The sequence below is a fragment of the Drosophila sulfurigaster genome, chromosome 2L (genome assembly GCF_023558435.1).
Source record: "Drosophila sulfurigaster albostrigata strain 15112-1811.04 chromosome 2L, ASM2355843v2, whole genome shotgun sequence".
Taxonomy (NCBI): Eukaryota; Metazoa; Arthropoda; class Insecta; order Diptera; family Drosophilidae; genus Drosophila; species Drosophila sulfurigaster.
The window spans coordinates 11245336-11264555 of NC_084881.1; the positions used below are offsets into that span (position 1 = coordinate 11245336).

Consider the following 19220-nt stretch of genomic DNA (forward strand, 5'->3'; position numbering starts at 1 on the left):
TCGACTGTAGCTTTCTTACTTATTCATAAGCAATATAACCAATTTATTTATAAGCTTAAATTGTAATTATCCTGATATATAAATATATTAAATGTTTTTGGCATATTACCACTTACATAAAACCCCTATAATCCATTCATTTAAAGTATACTTTTCTTTTTCTTTTAAGTCCTAATTTTGAATCAGATTATTCAAAACTAAAAATGATTACAACAAAGAGAGATGTAATAATAATATGTATTTATTTATAAATTTAAAAGTAAATTCTGGTTATCGAATCGATATTTAGTGATAAATCAGAGTTCGTTCTTCAAGTCAAGCATGTTTCCCCCCAATAGCTGAATCGACAGTTTTTAGTTCAAGAACGAATTGAGGCAACAAAGTAAATGAGCATTAACAGATATGCATAAAGAATCGATATTATAAGTATGTGAGTCGGTATATATGTGTAGTTTATAGAGACAGAGGGAGCTGGCAACCCGTCAATCGTTCAGGCAGTCTGTCAGATAGGCAGCCAGAGACAGCGACAGAGGCAGCGACAGCGACAACGACAGTGATAGGGACAGACAAGGGAGATGGTTGGACAGACAGTTAGCCAAGTTGGCTCATCATTTGCCTAGAGCTGGCAGCAGCAACAATTGATATACGCGTACGTGATTCGCATATCGAGAAGTCCGACTGGGGCCGGCAATTGATTTGATGTAAACGGAAGAAGAGAAGTGGAAGAGAACAGTGGAGTAGAGTGGAGTGAAGTGGAATGGAGGGAAGCTAGTGCAAGTTTCTGAAGTGCGGTCGCAAAACTTTGTAACTGGCACGCGTTAAAATGAATTTATGAGTCGCAGAAGCGGAGAAGCAGAGGCTCAAGGAAAGATACAAAGATATAAAGATACTTTAAGTGTAGCAGGTTTGAGAAGAGACTTCAGCAACTGTTGGTCAGTTGCGTCAAAGTCCAGGAAATGGCAAATGTCTGCAGCAAGCAAGAAAAAAAGAATACCATATCAAATTTATCAATTAGCAATTTATCATTTATGCAAACAAGCCAAGGGCCAACTGGTAACTGGCAACTGGTAACTGCCAACTGTCTGGCTGGTTGCGAGGCAAACAAATGCGCTCAAAATGAATGACAGACAAGCAAAATAATAATACACACACATGTTGTAGGGAATAGAAGACAAGGGAGCGGGGCAATACCTTTAACTTTAGCTTCAACTTCAGTTGGTTCATTCAATAACTCAGCCTAAAACTGTTGCGCATGCGTCGCTGTCGTCGCTTTGTTTGTCTTTCTTTAAGAGTCCCAAACAAACAGTGAGCGATGAGTGAAGGAATCGTCGCATTCAGGAGGCTGAAGTGGAAGAGGAGCCTCGAGGAATGATTATGCCAGGCAATGCCAGGCTAAAAAAATTTACACAAAAATGCAATCAGCGCGTAGGATAAATATACAAAACGCTTCGCTCCGACAACAGACGACGACAACTGGCGCGTTATCATGAATGAATATTTACACTATTCGATAAATTTATCACTCTGCCAACGACGATCAGCGATTAGCTCATTCATGTTGAATTTTTCATATATTTTCGCTGTCATTTGCTGTTTACTCGCTTGTCAGAGACACACACAATGTTCTTCGTTCAAGTTGTCGTAGTCAGTACAACAATTATAGTTTACTTGGGGTTTGCTTAATCAGTGAACAGATCTAGATACACATTAAGAGGCAAACATGTGATAAGACATGAAGTATTAGATGGTAGCAAAAGGGCAACTAATAATAATAAATCTTTTACTGTCTTGAGTCTTGAATAAATAAATTAGCTAATCATCAAATCGTGAAAATATTTTGCAAATAAAAACATTTTACAATAAAAATAAAATCAACAATAAAAATATTGCAATAAAAATCAAGTTGACTCGAATTTAAAAATAGTAAAATTGAAAAGTTGTTAAAAACTAAAAAAATGCTTGACATTGAGAACCTGATCAAAATTGAAACTGTCAAATCTAAAAATTCTCAAAATCAATAGTGTCAAATTGACAAACTTGTCAATAAGGCAAAAATGGAATTTCTACAAAAATGTGACAAGCTTGTCTTTGTCAAAAATCTGTTTTGTAAAAAAATGGCAAAATTGTCAAAAAACAAAACAAATACAATTAAAATAGAGTACACTACAGTATAAAGTAAAGTGAAGTAGAAATAGAAACAAAAAATACTTTTCTTGAAACCATTGCAAATTGCAAGGTGTTTAAATCAATTGTGAAGTCCAAATAGAATAATAAATATGTAAATAGTTTGATAGTTTGATACCACATAATTCTATTTACTTAGGGTTCAAAACTTGTTTTCTTTTTATTCGGCTTCATTCTTGATTTCTGTAATTGTAATCTCTTACAAATAATAAGAAAACTTTTATTAATTCAGTACACTTAACTTTAGTTTTTAATGGATTTTTCTGTTTTCTTTTTCCAAATAATTAAGTAAAGTCTTGAAAGAATGAACATTGTGCATAAGTAGGTCAGCTAAGCCAGATTATCCCTACTCGAATTGTACCTGATCGGATCGAATGTAATCTAGTTTGTTGATCTGTGACATTTTGAGCATTTGGGTATTGTGTTGCAGTCGCAAAGTGTGTCACCAAGTCGAATTATTCGAAAGTAAAAACTGTTGACTTGCAACCCGGCGACATCATAAACCAAACCCATAGCCAAAGGCAAACAACCTTCTCGAATGTTGTGTGTTATGTTGTGCGTACCAATCAATCAAACTGCGACCATAAAGCGGGCCAAGATACCATCTACAACAAGTGCCCCTTTAGGTCCCCTACACATAGCTGTCGACTGTGGTCTAAGACTTGCTCGCCAGCTCGCTCGCTCGCTCGCGTATCTGAGCGTTTGTATCTGAGCAACACACAGCAAAACTGCAGAGTGTCATAAATCATGGCGAGATCGCACGCTGCTCTGTTGTTCTGCTGCTGCTGCTGCTGCTTCTCTCGAGTTGGCGGCAAATCTCGGCGGCGCTAAGCTGCATCATAATGCCTCATTATGACAAGTTGCAACGTTGCTGTTGCTGTTGCTGTGTGTTGCGCGTTACGCATTTTGTATCTGTATCAGCAGCATGTATCTCGCGCGTGTGAATATCTTGATTAATGCGCTCGGCAATTATTGGAGAATTCATCAGTCAAACGATGCTTGCCACTGCCACTGATAGCTGATAACAGCAGGCGTTCCACACACACACGCAGTTACATGAAATGTTGACCATTTCATAAATCTAAAAGAATGTAATGTAGCAAATACAATATTTTAACCCTGGACATGGCAAAGATACAAAGTGTATCTCTTGGATAGCTGTAGAGAAATCAACAGATAGAAGCGCTGTTTGTTTTGTTCCACTCGCATGCCACAATGTGCCGCAAGCGAAACGAAATGGAAATGGAAACTCTACTACAATTTTTAAAGAGCGAGGCAGTGAGGGAGCGATGTTTGCTGGCATAAAAGAGCGACAAAAAATCATAAGAGAGCGATAGAGTATAAGTGAAAGAGAACAAACAGTTGAGTGTCTGTTATAGTTCTGCAGGTGAATAGCTGCTCTTTTGAAGTTGTAATCAAAGTAAATAAACCAGCAAATAAGTGCAAAAATGAATTCTTCAAAATTTTATAAAATAATTGAAAATTATTAACAAAAAAAATAAAATTTTACATATTTATAGTTTATATATTTTTCCCATTAAAATCGATTTGTTCTACAGGTGAACTGCGCTTTTTAAAATTGTAATCAAAATAAATAAATGTAAAATTTATTTTTTAAAAATGAAATAAAGTAATTGAAAATTATAAAAATATTTTGGTATTATTTTATTTGCTTCGAAGTTTATAATATGTTTCTATGATTAATTTCTATTAAAACCGAACTTTAGATTGCATGTATTCTTATTCTGCAAATAACTTCGCATTAACATATTTATATTGTTTTAATACAATGTGAACAAAATAAACATAATTTCATGTTATATTATAATATAAAAAATGTCATACGTTCAACTGGCTATAATGCTATAACTAAAAACAAATCACAATGTTTGTCAACAAAGCATAAATATATGTAAATATAAATATTTAAATAATTTATTTTTATTTTGCGGAAATATATTAAAAGCTAAAGCTGTTCAAACCATGACTAACTCAAAGTCTTACCCACAAACAACTCCTCATCATCGAAGTACAAATAGCTTCCACAAACAAGAACTATAAGAAATGCTCTTCGCTCTCTTTTTCTCTTTTGGTCATCCACTCGCTGACTTCACAGCCTGTGGTTGAGTTCCACACATCAGTTGCCGTTGTGTTTCGGTTACATGGCCGACCGAGCGAAGTACAAATAGCTTCCACAAACAAGAACTATAAGAAATGCTCTTCGCTCTCTTTTTCTCTTTCGTTGGTTATCCACTCGCTGACTTCACAGCCTGTGGTTGAGTTCCACACATATAGCAGTTGCCGTTGTGTTTCGGTTACATGGACGACCGAGCGCTATGCGGCTCCAGAGTAACATTACAACGTTCGTTCAATTCAATCGCTCGTCAACCTTCGTTCGGCGCGTTACAACAAGCGAAAGACAGCAGCAGCAGCAGCAGCATCGGTGGCAGCAACAGCAACAGCAGCAAGCAATACAAGCGGTGGCAGTGGCAAAGCGTTGCGTTGTTGCAACAATTTTTTCGGCTCGCGCTCGCTACGGTGGCGGCGGCAATGGTGGTTGCAGCAGCGGCAGCAATCTCATTCAGTTTCAGTCTCATCCCAGCACTCGTGGCGGCAACAACAACGCTCAGCATTCTAGTGTAGTTGTTCGTTTCGGTTTCGGTTTTGCGTTTCTCGGTCTTTCGCGTTTACGAGTTTCGCGTGAGTGAAGAAAAAGATACTGATTACGGACTGATACTACTGCGGCCAGTTAACGGAAAAGTATCTCACAGTTAGCGACTGCAAAATGCGGCAACTGTGCAATTGCCGGCGCAAGCAATGCATGGCAAAATTAATAACCATTAAATAAACGCCAACAACAGCAGCAGCGAGGAAAAAGTGTGCGGCATGTAATGTTCAAAAGTATCTCGGCCCAAGTGCTAAACATATCAAAACAACCCACAAGATACAACACATCTGTGCAACACAGTGCAAACCCAAAAGAAACCCAAAAATAATATAAAAAAATAAATAAAGCAACAAAAATAATAATTGCAACAGCTACGACTGCATTTAATTTGCATTTCAAATTGTTTTGAGAATTTGTGCATTAGTGTTTTGTGTGAAAAAGTGTGTGTGAAGCCCCCATTTAAATACAATATTAATACATATTTAAAAACAATGCGATTTATGCATTCGATCTAAGGATACAATCGTTTTAAAATCACTAAAAAATTTGATGCAACAAATATTTTCAAATTAGGTAAGTGAACGAAATTGAATTATAGAAAAGTGGAAAAGTGAATGTTATAAATTAAAAATTAATTCAATAAAATATTTAGTTAAATTGTAAATAACGATTTAAAACAGTAATTACTTATGTTTGAATTAACTCTTAAGAGTGAAACAGATTTAATTTAAAGTAGATGGTTTAAAAGATAAATATCAATTTCATTCAACTTGCCTTAAAACTGTAAAAACAATTAAATTGTATGCCACCAAAGAGTTTCAGTTCAGAACTGTGTTTCAGGGCAAATAAACAAAAATGTCCAAGCAAATAAACAACTGCAAAAATAATAATCGATAATGGGGCGGCAAAACAAATGCGTAAACTTGAGCAAACGAGTATTTGATTTGGTTTCATGCCAATTAGTGAAGATAGATCGAAACGAGTTTTGTTTAAACAATTAAAAGATAAGTTGATACAGATGTTTTGAATGTGGTCTGCTTTTGTTTCAATAAATATTGTGATACACACGAGTTTCTTTATAGCTCGGATCTAGTAGAAATTAATCAACACAAGAGAACAATTGAAAGATGTTTGAATAAATTTATGTAGCTGCTGCTTCGGCAGCGTTTGTGGAATTTTGTGTGCGCCGTAAACATTAATTAAACACAAATTAAGAAAAGTCAAACTGTCAACATGCCGAGCTAATCAAAATAACCTGCTATATCTTATGGATATATACAAAAGCGGGCCATAAAAACAACAACAGACAGCCACGAGAAAACTAGAAATAAATTTCGTGGCTGCGTTTCTTTTTCGTCTGCGCTCAAAATGTTTATCAGCTAGTGAAAGATCTTTCCTCCTCGTTTTTCTCTGTTGAGTGGGGCAAACAATTTACACGATTTTTATCTAAGAGATGAGATGAGATGCAACAACGTTCGCTATCTCTTTGGCAACTTCACACATCGCTGCAGTTTCATAATTTCCTTGGTTATTCTCGCAGGTAATTAAGTGGAATTATCGTCTTTGATCGCATTCGTAAATATCTTTTGTTGGCCACTGTGCAGTGTATTTAGTAAGCAAATTAAGCAGTTGCGTGTCTCAGTCTCAGTCTCAGTCTCCATTTCAATCTCCATCAGAATCTTTAAATCGAGTCTTTATCCCATTGCCATTGCAGCCACTGTGCATGCATAATTAATTTCGTGTAAAAATCATAATTACAGCAATTAAAATTTATGTAAACAAGTTGCCAGCCGCATCGCATCCACTTGAAGATGGGGGCCGCCTTGCTTTGGCCTGAGGCGCCATTCAGCCGCAATCATCATAATAATCTTGAAAAAGTTTTCATCTTTTTCTTGTGGTCGATTCACTTTATTAGCATCAAACTTGGTCTAATCATGTTTGTTATTTCTGTGCTGGACAACTCTGATAAAAGCACTTTCTCTTTCCATCGAAGAAAACTTGAAGCGTATTTAGCTTAGATTATTTTTGTGGAATATACATTAAATTGGCTGATGGATTCATTCATTTAAATGCTAATTAATCACTCACGACTCAAAGCTGGTTTTCAAAAAAAAAATAATTAAAATGCCATTTATAAATATTTGTCTTAGACTTTTGTTTAGTTTACATTTTATTCAACATTTTCGAAAATTATCTATGCTGAAGATATCTTCAAAATTCTTTGCCAAATTACATTTCAATTTAAATATTTCTTTCATTTTTTATGGAATGTGTTTAAATGTTGATACTATGTGAGTCAAGTCTTGAAATTTCTTGATTATTTTAGTATCATGAATATAAATTTGAATATATTATATATGTAATATAATATAATATATAATATTAACAATTTAGTTAAAGTTAATTTATATTTGAATATTTAATTCATAATATTTCTCAACTCATTTTGGATTGTGCCTAAATCTTGATAATATTATCAATACTCAAGACTTGAAATTACTTTAATATTTCAATCGCATTTGCTATGAATACAAATTAATTTTGAGCTTGTTGATTTTGCCATAAAATATATAATATTATTTAAAATATTATAGGTTCTTGTATTTGGATATTGAATTGAAAATTTATTATTCCTATTTGATAATCATTTTAGCAATTCTGAAGTCTTTAAATTGATTCAATATTTCAATTAATTAAATTAAATTAATTTTGAGTCTTGAAATTTTAAATAAATATATTTTAGTAGATAATTTGTGAAATTGTACAATTTAATTGTGCACACATAAAAAATTTAAGCGCTGTGAAATTCCAACTGCTTTTGAAGTGATGAATGTCTCACTTTAAGCACTTGACTGTCTCATGATTTTTTGGGTATTATCACATAGTGTTTGGTAGTTGGTAATCAGATCAAGTTGAACATAATGCTCATTGCTATGCTTAGCTGTCGCTCCCCTTGCCACATGGGTTTTCTCATTTAACCGTTACTCCACATCCTCCCACCACACAACACAGAGAGAGAGAGAGTAATGTCATCTCCAGCATTGTTGCCTCGACATTGTCGGCTGCCCACATGAGCGTACGTGTGTTTGGCCAACGAATGGCCTATGGACTAGGGCTTGGACCTGGGGCTTGTCTGCGGTCTCTGCAACTTTAATTAATTAGCATCTAACTAAGAATAATGTTTCCTGCCAGTTGCCAGTTGGCAGTTGCCTGTTGTTGCCCGCTGACTGTCATAACTTGGCCGGCAGTTTATTTGTTTGGCTCGTCGGCAAAAGATACAAAGATACAGATACAGATGCACGGCGCGGCAGATACATCGCACTATGCTATACAAAAATATACATGGCACAGGTGCCACAATTTCTGCTGTGTTGCTGTTGTGTGGGGCACACACACAAATTGCCCCTGCGGCAGTCGTGCATGGCCAAGGCATCCGAATACAGTAGCATAAGGAAAACATTTTCGGGCTAACCACGCCCACCCTCTCCACCTCACACACTCTCACACTCACTCCTCCTTCTCCTTCTCCGTCTTCTTCATCGTCTTCTGTGTTGTTTTCTTTTTGGTTTTTTAGTTTTATTCTCGTTTTTATTGTTTGCCTGGTTTTTATGCTGTGTGTTAACTTGTAAAAATGTGCAGCAAAGGAAAATTATTTTCCCTCCCTCTGAAGTGTTCGTCTTGCGGTCAACGTCGCTGTCGCTGCCAGCGTCGACGTCTACGTCGACATCGTCTTCATGTACTTGTGAAATATTTTCAAGTGTTGCGGCTCTTAAAAGTAGCCACTGTATCTCTGTGTGTGTGCGTGTGTGTATCTGTGTGTGTTATGTCTTGGCATGTTGTTGAGAATTTTTCATGTAATGACTTGGCGCCAGCTTTGCTCTTGTTCTTTCCACAGTTTTTGTTGTGTGTGTTTCTTTTTTTTTAAATGTGCCACATTTTTTTTTGTTATGTGTTTCTGCTGCTGCTGTTGGTGGCAGCTTAAAGGCAACAACTTCAAGTTTTCCACACACAGCTGTGTGCCATTGTTGTTGGCGTTGTTGTTGTTGTTGTTGTGTGTGGCGTGTGGGGCGCTTAATTAGTTAAAAGTTGCTGTTAAAGTATCCCAAATATTTCAAGCTGTCAGCGTAGCTTAGCAAATAGAATGAATGCAATGTAACTGCCAAGAAAATAAATACAACACACAAAAAGAAAACACACCCCACGCAGTTTGAAAATCCCTAAAAAAACATGCTAACAAAATCTATTATTAAATAATATTATTTACAATCAACTTAAAATAGACTTACTTCCATTATAATCTCAGAGTTTGGTTGACAAAGCGGATTAATTTAATTCCAGTTGTTAAATCAATCATTTCTCACTTTCATGTGTCTTGTGTGTGTCTTTAATCTAAATCTTCAGCGCTGTGCAACAATTTGAAATTCCACTTCAATTTCTCAGCAAAGTCAAACCCTTTTGATTCTCACATTAAGATTTCCTTTTTCTTTTCTTGTGTAGTTTCCTTTTTGTTGTTCTTATGCTCTTTGCCTATCAAAGCAACAAGCCGTCGACCCTTATAATATGGTTCATCAATGTTTGCTGATACACACTCGCACTCGCATGGATGTAAATGCGAATGGCCTTTGAAAAGACACTGAATTCGTCACATGGTCCCCTAGATGAGACTGGGAATCGGAATCGTATTCGGACTTGGGAATGGGAGTGCAACTGGGACGACGATTCCGTTGAGCTAATTAACTTTCGGTTACAGTTCACTGCGCAAATTTGCGACCATTCCCCGAGAATCGAAATGAGAATGAGAAAGAGACCGAGTCGAAGTCGGAGTCGGAGTCCGAGAACAGGAGCACAGGGGACACACACGTAGCATGGGGCATGCCACTTAGTTGTGTTATGAAAAAGCATATAAGGCATATTAAATTTGTATTTAGAATGCGATGTGATGTGATGTGATGAGACGAACGGCCGGAAATGAATCGCCGCTCGTCATCAACTTTACTGAATGCCTTTGCTTCCCGCATTCTCTGTCTTTGCCTTTGTCTTCTTGTCGTGTGTGTAAACAGAACAGAAGACTCACTCGATTTGTAAAAGGCACTCAAGCAAGTCGCTGCCTCAAAAAAATTAGCCAGACCATCTACGATGACAACAACAGCATTTTACGCATCACAAAACAATAAAACGTCATTAGCGCCGCCTTCTGCATTGAGTTCAATGCAATAATTGCGCCTTCAGGGTCGCTAAAAGCCCAACCCACAAATCCATCAAAATGCGGGAATAGTGCTCGGCATCAAGCCGAGAAATTTGGTTTGGTAATTATGTTCTAAGTTGGCAAATGCATATTTGGAGTACGAGTCGCGACTCCTCGGCTCATTAATCAATGCTGTGCCCATATAGCACACCCACTGAACCTTCTCCTCTTTCTCCGCTCCTTTCCTCTCCTATCAGCTCGATGAATGCTTTTTGAAAAAGTTTTGTCATACATGCAATGTAATTTCTCACACACACTCAACACACTCATTTGTCCAAAACTTGTTTCATTTAACCCAAACTATGTATGTATATAGATACCGAGTCGGGGCTGTCCAGTTAGTTTCCCCGTTCAGGGAATACTTCTACTAAGCCTATGCAAATGCATTCCCAAGTGTATCAAATGGGCCACACGCCAGGTGTCAAAAATGTTTCTACTGGAACTTGTCATTTGCCGACAACGTGATGACTTTCATCGAGGGTTGCCCCCCTCCCTCCTCAAACAAAATGGGCAAAATGTTTGCGTAATTAAAGGGAGTGATGTGCCGAGGGTTAAGTGCCAACTGTTGTAGCGCCCACTGCTGGAGTGAGAACTGTGACTCGGATAGCTCTAGAGGGTTAAATGTATTTCACTTCACAAGAATTAAGATGAGATAATGTTAAAAGCTACCAAAAAAGAAAAACAATGAAATGTTCCGTTTTTTCGACTTTAAATTAATAATGAATATTTATTAAAAAAAAGTTAATGTAGAAGTTGTCAGTAGCTAAATTAAAAGTTATTAATTAGCAAAAACTAAAAATACTTACATATGTCACAAATATTTGTAAAATTGTAAAAAATGTTATTTGAACAAAAACATTTTATTTTTTGTTAAAGGATTCATTTACATAATTATGTTCAAGTTTAATATTAAATTGACAGTTTCGTTATGTAAAGAAATATTTAAGAAGTCTAGAAAAATTACTCTATTAACCTTATGCGTTTTTGCAATTCAATTGCATTTCTTTGAGAGTTCTAAAAATGAAGTAAACAAATCAAACAATATACATTTTGAATATTAAATAAATATAAATAACAAATTTAAGGAAGATATTTATTTAAGTTAGATTATTTAGTTAAGATATTAATGTAGAATAGAACTCTATAAAAATTTCTCAAATTTAAATCCGAATTCTCTAAAATAACTATTTTTGTGATAATTTAAAACAAAGAAATTCGCTTCAAATTCATTAAGTACTTTAAACATAAATTCGAATGAATGTATGTTTTGTTGACTTTAGTATATAGTAGAAAAGTCGGGCAATATTATCTTTATTATGAACTCCCAAAAATAAATAATATGTCAGCAGTGTTTTCAACTGTTGAAGTCATAAATCATTCGACTGTTAGCATTGCTTTTATAACATTTTGTGACTTTTTTTCCTTCGAGATCGTTTCGTCTGAATATGAAGCTTTGGCAATTACTGGCAGACCTCAGGGAGTTTGTTTGTGGGTTGTTTTGTTTCAACTGCATTACGGTACCGCAACAAAGTAGTCATTTAATGCCCATTACCTTATAAAAACAATCAGCTAATAAAGGCTTCCTGCAAAACAGCAGAAACAGCAGCAGCAGCAGCCCAAACAAGCGTTAAATTTTATGACCACAAAATCCACAACGGGCCAACAGCAAAAGCGGGCAAACAAAAGTTTTCAACATGCCGCCTTTCCGGCTGCTTAAGCGAAGAGAAGGGGCAACCAACCAGCAGAGAGAGAGAGAGGGAGTCCATATGGGCAACTGTGTCACAATTGTCTAGTACATGATTTCTATAATCAAATGGCCGAAGCCGCTGCCACGCCCCCGCGAAGGCGTGCACGTGCAGTTAACAAACCAAAAAAGTGAAATAAAAGAATAAAACAAACTTTAGTTGCAACTGCAGCAACAACATCGACATCGACATCGACATCAACTTCAACATCAACAATAACAATAGCAAGCCTATGATTATTAACCATTTGCCTAATTGCACATCATTAGACAAATGTTGGGTCATTATGCCATACATGCAAGAGCATAATCAATGTGTGCATTAGGATGTATTGGTGTGTGTTTGTGTGTTTGTATCTCTCACCTGCAACATTGTGTTGTGTCTTTCAGTTACTGAGCGTGTCATAAAAATTAATCAAGCGTTGCTAATTTGTCTGGCTAACGGTTATGCGGATGCGGGGGATCATTAAAAAAAACATGTGAAAACAATGAATGCAAGAAGAAGAGCCCGCTGAGCCGCAGCTGCAATTTTCGAGTACCCCTTTCTTCCCTTTTCATCGATGGTACTACCATATGAAAATCGATATGCAGAGTGTAGAGCTTCAACGTCGTGTGCTCATCATCATCATGGGCGTTGTCTGAGCCCACATGTCCTGGCCACGCTCCGTTGCTCGGCCTAACGATTGAGTCCGTCTCCCTGTCTGAGCTTCTGCTGAGGCTTCTCTGTACTCTACACTATGTGCTGGCATTTTGTCTCGTCATTCGTGGCCCGCTTTTGTGTGCCTTCCTGTCAATCAGCGCTTTGTTGTTGCGCTCGCCTGCCAGCCACTTACAACTGCCTCATTGTCAATGTCAGCGCTGTAGCTGTTGCTGTTGCTATTGCTGCTGCCGTCGTTGTTGTCATCCTCAAAAATACTTCTTTTTTTTTTTTTTTGAATATATATTTTTCAGCAGCTTCGCTTATAATTCATAAAAATTCCGACAGTGGCCCACACGCGACGTCAACGTTGATGACGATGACGATGTCGATGTTGATGTCGAAGCTGCTGACAAACCGCAGACAAAGCGGAATCCACAGGATGTGAGTGTATGTTGTGTGTATGTGTGAGTGTGTGTGTGGTGTGTCTGATGGATCCGGGTGGCTGTTGAGCTGCCTACTCAATTGACAGACAAGTGAATGCCCCAAAGGGCTTACCAGCTTCGTTTTAACAAGCCGTTGAGGGATGCTACCTTAAGCCCCCAATCCCAATCCCCACCCCCCATCTCCGTCTCCGTCTCCGTCCCCCACATGCTGAGTTATACTCTTTTGCATGTTATTCAACCTTCCGATGAGGTTCCCTTTTTTCCAGCATCAAATTATTATCAGTTGCCGAAGCATACTTTCTCGCTCCCTCTTTCTGGCATTTTCCTTTTATAACTGCTGTCAATAGCCTCGCGTTTCCTGTTTTTCTTCCTCCCGATGACATGTGACGCGACTGCACATGGATCTCTGGGAACCCTTTTTAAACACTTTACTTGCCACTTATCGTGGGCACACAGACTGGAATATTTCGCTAGATTCCTTATGCCAAACGCAACGAAAGAAAAACTCGACTAATTTGATCCCCAGGCGCTGCTTGAGCTCTCATCCTTTGGGCCTTTGCTTCACGCTTCACTGCCCAGCCTGTGATTTGCAGCGCACTCAACACAACTTTGCCAAAGCGTGAAACATTTTTTGCGCAACCTTGTGACCTCACAAACACACCCACACACCCACACCCACACACAACGGGCTAACAGGCATAGAAATTCAATATTGCTCTCTATGTCTATGCTAATGAATGGCTCGCGAAAGCAGTTGAGTCAAGGCTGCGGAGAGGAGCGAGGTGACGGCCAGGTTGGAGGTTGTCTCGTCTCGCCTTTTTATTTATTTTTCCGGCTTCCTGTCGCTGTTGCTGCCTCTGCTCTGCTCTGCTCTGCTCTACTCTGCTCGTGTTCGTGTTACTGCCTTTTTTGCTCTGCTGCCTTTTTGCGGTTTGACGCAGCAACTAAAAGTATGCAACACTTTTTTTCGCCTTCACTTCTCTTTTTTTTCGCATGTTGCTTTTTGCATATTTAATGGCCGGGCGACAGACAAAATGGCGTCGTCGTCTCTCTCTCTCTCCCTCTCTCGCTTACTCGCTCTATTTTTTCGGCAGTTCTCGCCGCTGCTCGCCTTTGGCTTTGTGGTTAGGCGTTGATTTGTGGGCGCTGTTTGTTGCTGTTGTTGCTGCTGTCGCATCTCGTGTCTATTTGCGGTCGAAATGTGGGCAGAGGATATTTTGTATATTTGTTGTTTGCATTTTTTGTTGGGAGGCGTGTCGCTGATGTGACTTTAATGAACTTGGAACATGTCGAAAATCAATACTCACGGCCCCCCGCCGTCCTTTAAGTGCCTTTAAGCTTGCAGGCTTCCTGCCTGCCATTTCAAGTGGCAGCAGACAGCCGAGAGACAGTCAACAGTCAGTCTGTCTGCCAAGCCTGTCAACATAATAGAAATACATTCTAGCTGCAAATAATAAAAAGCAATGGAAAAAAAAGTTGTCAACTGTTGTCTCTATGCAAATTTTCAGTTATTTTTTATTTCTTCTTCGTTTTTTTTTTTGTTGCCCAGACAGGAAGACGGCTTTAAGCCAGGCTACTTGAGCACACACAAAGACAGTCGACAGTCGGGCACACTTCACTCTTTCATTAGTCTGCTGTTGCTGTTACTGACTTTGCTGTGGATTTGCCCCTTCTCTCGCTCTCTCTCTCTCTATCTCTCTCTTTTGCTGGTTGGAAAGCCGTTATTAAATCATCAAAAGTGTTGGCCATCAAATGTGACAATAGTCACAGGAATCGCGCTTGTTCCGAGTCGTCAACGTATTCCTGTGAGAGTTGCATGTGGCATGTTGTTGTTTGTTATTGTTGTTGTTGTTGTGGAAGCTTAGACAGTTGCCTTCCGTTTTGGAGTTGAACAAAGTTGTTGCTACTGCATTTTCCTTGCTGTCTGCGTTGTCATTTGATTTGATTACAGCTGGGGGGAAATTCGAGTCGACTCCAGTTGAGTCGCAGTTGAGTTGAGTCTCCGACGCAACGTTGCAACTGTCTGCATGCTTGATGGATTATATATACATATATATGACGTTCGGTGTCTGTAACCCGCATGTTGGCTTTAAGTCCCCACAGAGTCTGCTGGCCAATTTGTCCCTCTCTGTTTCTATGCCTCTCTTTCTCTCTCTCTCTCTCTCTCTCTGTCGGCGCGTATTTGAATACTCGACACTTGCTCGCTTGATTAGCGCCGCTGAATTGACAGAAAATTGTCACTAGCTAGAGTGCTCTACTAAATTCAAATACTATCTCAATCCCACAATTTCAACCCCATATTGCTCCACAATTTGCGTCACTTGTTGTACGTAAAAGACTCTCTCTGTCTCGCTATTAAGTCTTTTCCCTTCGTCGCATTGGTTGTGCACTTGCTGCATTTTTCATTTGGATCAGATCTCTGGCTGCTGCTGCCGGCACGTCAATTGCTTAATTGATCAATTTAATTTGACACTCATTCAAACACTCGACGCAGCACACAAGATAAATATCTTTTGCCTCCCAATTTTCATCACAGCAGCAGCAACAGCAGTCAACTCGCTTTTTGTGTTTCGATTTATGCAAATTGTGTCGGGCCATGTGGCCTACTGTACATACATACATATATCTATACTATATATGTATATGTATTTGTGTGGCAGCTCGTTCTACTTTTTATATATATTTTTCTCGATTTTTCCATGAAAACACTGCAAGCGCTGCGCTTCATCAATTAATCAATTTGGTTGTTGGTATTTTTGTTGCGGGAATTTTTCAGTTCTTTTATTTTCGAGTTAATCAGGAAGTCAGCCAAAAACACAGTTTGATGTTTAAATTTTCAGCACGCGGGTCCGCAATTTGTTTAGTTTTTCGACTCCCAGTAATCGAGGTGAATCACTGTGTGTTTGCTTGGTTGTGTGTGTGTATGTGTGTTGACAGTTTAGAATGAAAATGCTTTTGATTGATGACCTGTGACCGGCTAGTTGAGCTCATTAAGAGAGAGAGAGAGAGAGAGAGAATGCAATGAAATTGGAGATTGTTTATATGTTTCTAAAAGAAGTTGAGCAGCTAATTAAGACTTTTTGGGTGAAACTTGTCAATGCTTTTGCTGAGTTCATTTGGCCTCAGCAAAGACTAACAATGCTGCAAAAGAGACAAAACAAAAAGTAGTGCTCGTAATTTAAAACTATAGTTTATTTTCTCAGAGAGCAGCAAAGAGGCAGAGCAAAAGAAATACGAATGGGTGACAATTAAAGGCAAAAGTTTTCATTTCGAGGAAGTAGTGAAAACAAATAAATTAAAACAAAGAGTTTCGTTTGACTTTTTTTTTGGAGTATTGCCAAAAAATAATGATGATATTGATTCGCCAGAATTATTTGCTAATGAACCTTTGTCTCGAGCACCTGCAACTGACTTGGAAGAAGTTTCGTCAGCGATTATATCACAATAGCAAGAATTGGCAATGGCTGTGATTAGTCTGGAGAACGCCTCTATCCGCCAATGACTGCAGTTGGCTTGACCATTAGGCGATAAATCTTTTATGACAACCATTAAAAATGCAGTCGGAGCGAGCAGAAAATTGTCTCTCGGCTGGTTCTGCGGCAAAAGCTGCCACTTTTAGCGGCAATTGAGTGTGTAATTAACTAACTGTACATTTCAATTTATGAAATATTTGCAACGAAAAAAGCAAAAAGAAGAAAAAAACAAACAAGAGCGAAGCGAGTTTGCAGCGGCGACTTGCCACAAAATGTGGCACGCTGCTGCTGCAACGAGTGCAAAAAGCGCCGCCAGGTGTGCATAGCAAGTGAACAGTCCTGACCAGCGGCATTTGCGATGCCATGCCACGCGCTCGAAGCGCTGCCTCGAGTGTCGCTATTAATTTAACCTACATTGTGTGGCAAGCGGAGGATCGCAAGATCTCAGATCGCCGCTGTGCATACGAGAGTATATAAAGCACGAGTAGTTGAAACTATGACAGCCAGCATTATTTCTCAGGCATTGCCGCAGAATTTTTCTAATTTGTTGGCCGCGTCAAAGGCAGCCGCATGTGGAGCTCGATGCAACGACGTTGAAAGATGAGCAATTAAGCGCTGAGTTATTGACACGAGTCAAGGGAAAATACAAAGAGAGTCCTAGAGTTGGGGGGTGGTGATTGCGTTGCAGCTTCGTTTGCGTGACAAATTGCCACATGACGTTGCCCATTTCTTGTTTCTCTTCTTTTTTTTTGCATGCATGCGGAGGCGGTCGATAGGGTTTCTCAGGTTGCAACAGCAGCATGTATGGACATTTGTTAGATAAACATCAGCAGCAGGTAAGCTGAGGCTTGTAAGCTCTGGAATGTGTCCTTTTTATTCCTCAAACTTGTAAAGATCATTAACTGCTGCTGAGGGAGACTTTGTGTGGCAGCCAAGTGATGTCAGCAGTCACTTGAGTCTAACTAACTCTTCACTTCACTTCACTTCGGCTGTCCAAATGTTCTGCTCAATCTTGCGCTTAACTGTGAATGAATCTGAACCGCAATTGATGCCAAAAAAAAGCCAAAATGTGTTGCCAGCTGTCTTCGACTACGACTACGTCTTTGAGTTCAACTCCAACTCCAGCTTTGACTTCAACTCCAACTTCGACTTCGACTTGAATGAATGCAAAGTGAATGTGCGTGACGATGACGCGGAGGATGTGAACCAATGGAGTGAATAAGAAGCGCAGAGAAGGAGGACGAAGAGGAGGAGGCAAAGCATCGCCTAGTCGTGAGCACAATGCGGATGAGGTGGTCTGTTACATTTGCCCACACCAAAAGCATCTCGCTAGCTAGCTCTTCTCGTCCTCAAACGACTCTTGTGGCTGACTCGATGACTCTGTGCTTTTCATTTAACATTATTTCGCAACAATTTTTGCTGTGGCAAAAGCCAGCGACAGACTCACAAAACTCGGATGGTGGAACATAGAAAGCGGCCAAAGCAAACATGTTGTCTGCCTGCCTGCTCCTCTCCTCGACTTTTCTCCTCTCTTTGCCACTGGTTTTTCGTTCCTCTCTTTCTCGACTGTCATTCCATTAACCTCTTGCAAAATCTTCCAATGGCCAGGCAGAAGCCAGTTTCCGCTTTAATTTAACGCTGGCTTATACAGCAATATACAACAAGCAAGCTTCATATAGAACCCGAAAACAGAGAAAAAAAAAGAAATAAGGAAAACCCGTCAGACGTCAGCTGGTGTAGCAATTTAAAGCAGAAGCTGCACGGTCAACCCCACAGCCGAAGGGGGAGGAGGAGGAGCAGGAAAAATCCAAGTCAGCCCCAGTTTATGACATGCCTGGAAGGCGGGCGGCCAAGAAAATTTATTTAGTTTATGCAAAGCGTGCGGCGAAAAAAGGGCAAAAGGTAGCACAAAAGGCGGCAGCAGATGAGTGAACGTGCCAGGGCCCGGTTAGGAGCATCCCGTCTATGAACAGGCAGGCAGGCACAAAAAGGACATTCTAGGCGCTTACATCGTCGTCCTACAGCTGCCGCTATTTGTGTTTAGTTTGCAAATTTCTTTTGATGTCTTTTAATTTTAATGAGTTGCGATGTGGGTGAGCCCAGCGACTACCCTAAGCAAAACTAATTAGAAGCGAAGGCAGCACACAATGAGAAGCGCATAGAAGAGTGCGCTTCACTCTCCCTCTCTCTCTGCTCAATGTTAGTGAAGCGCATAGAGAGGCGCACACAACTAAATAAGCTTGTCGTAGCAAAAGGATTCGTTGAGCAGGAAATAAACAAAAGAGCTTTGAGCTCAGATCAACTGATGTAAAGCTTTAAGCATACAATGAGAATCGCAAAGAGAGGCGCATAGTTTTTTCTTATTAACTTCATTTACTAATCAATTCACATTGACATTTTATTCTTGCAGATCTCACTTCAAAGCCAATTTCAAACAAAATCAAGTTTCTCCCCACATTCTCACATGGAGAGTTGCACAGCCAACAACAACAACGAAAACAACAACAAAATGACGCACAGATTATCATCAGCTACAGCTACAACAACAGCAACAAAATCCAACTACAAAATGTTCTCCCGCCAGTGCCTTTCCACCTCCAACCCGCGCTCTAGCTACCCCCGCTCATCATCATCCTCATCGTCATCATCTTCATCCCAGAGTCGAGGACGGCATTTAACCTGCCCGACAAGTAACTGGAACGGCAACTGGAACCTTAGCCTCTTGGCATTGATCATTGCCAGCGGCTGTTTAATGCTCAATACGCCAGCAATTGCGGCTTTCGATATTGGTGAGTAGAATACACTTCAAAAAATAGCAAACAC

At 39.2% G+C, this 19220-nt stretch overlaps 1 protein-coding gene across 1 annotated transcript in view; it reads left to right on the forward strand.

The window, feature by feature from the left end:
* The first annotated feature begins 4593 nt into the window (after window positions 1-4593).
* The window catches only part of LOC133840022 (uncharacterized), a 42504-nt gene continuing 27877 nt past the window's right edge, over window positions 4594-19220 (forward strand). The window contains 2 exon segments of the mRNA XM_062271678.1: window positions 4594-5425; window positions 18808-19186. Coding sequence (XP_062127662.1) covers window positions 18862-19186 — 325 coding nt within the window. The 5' untranslated portion in view covers window positions 4594-5425; window positions 18808-18861.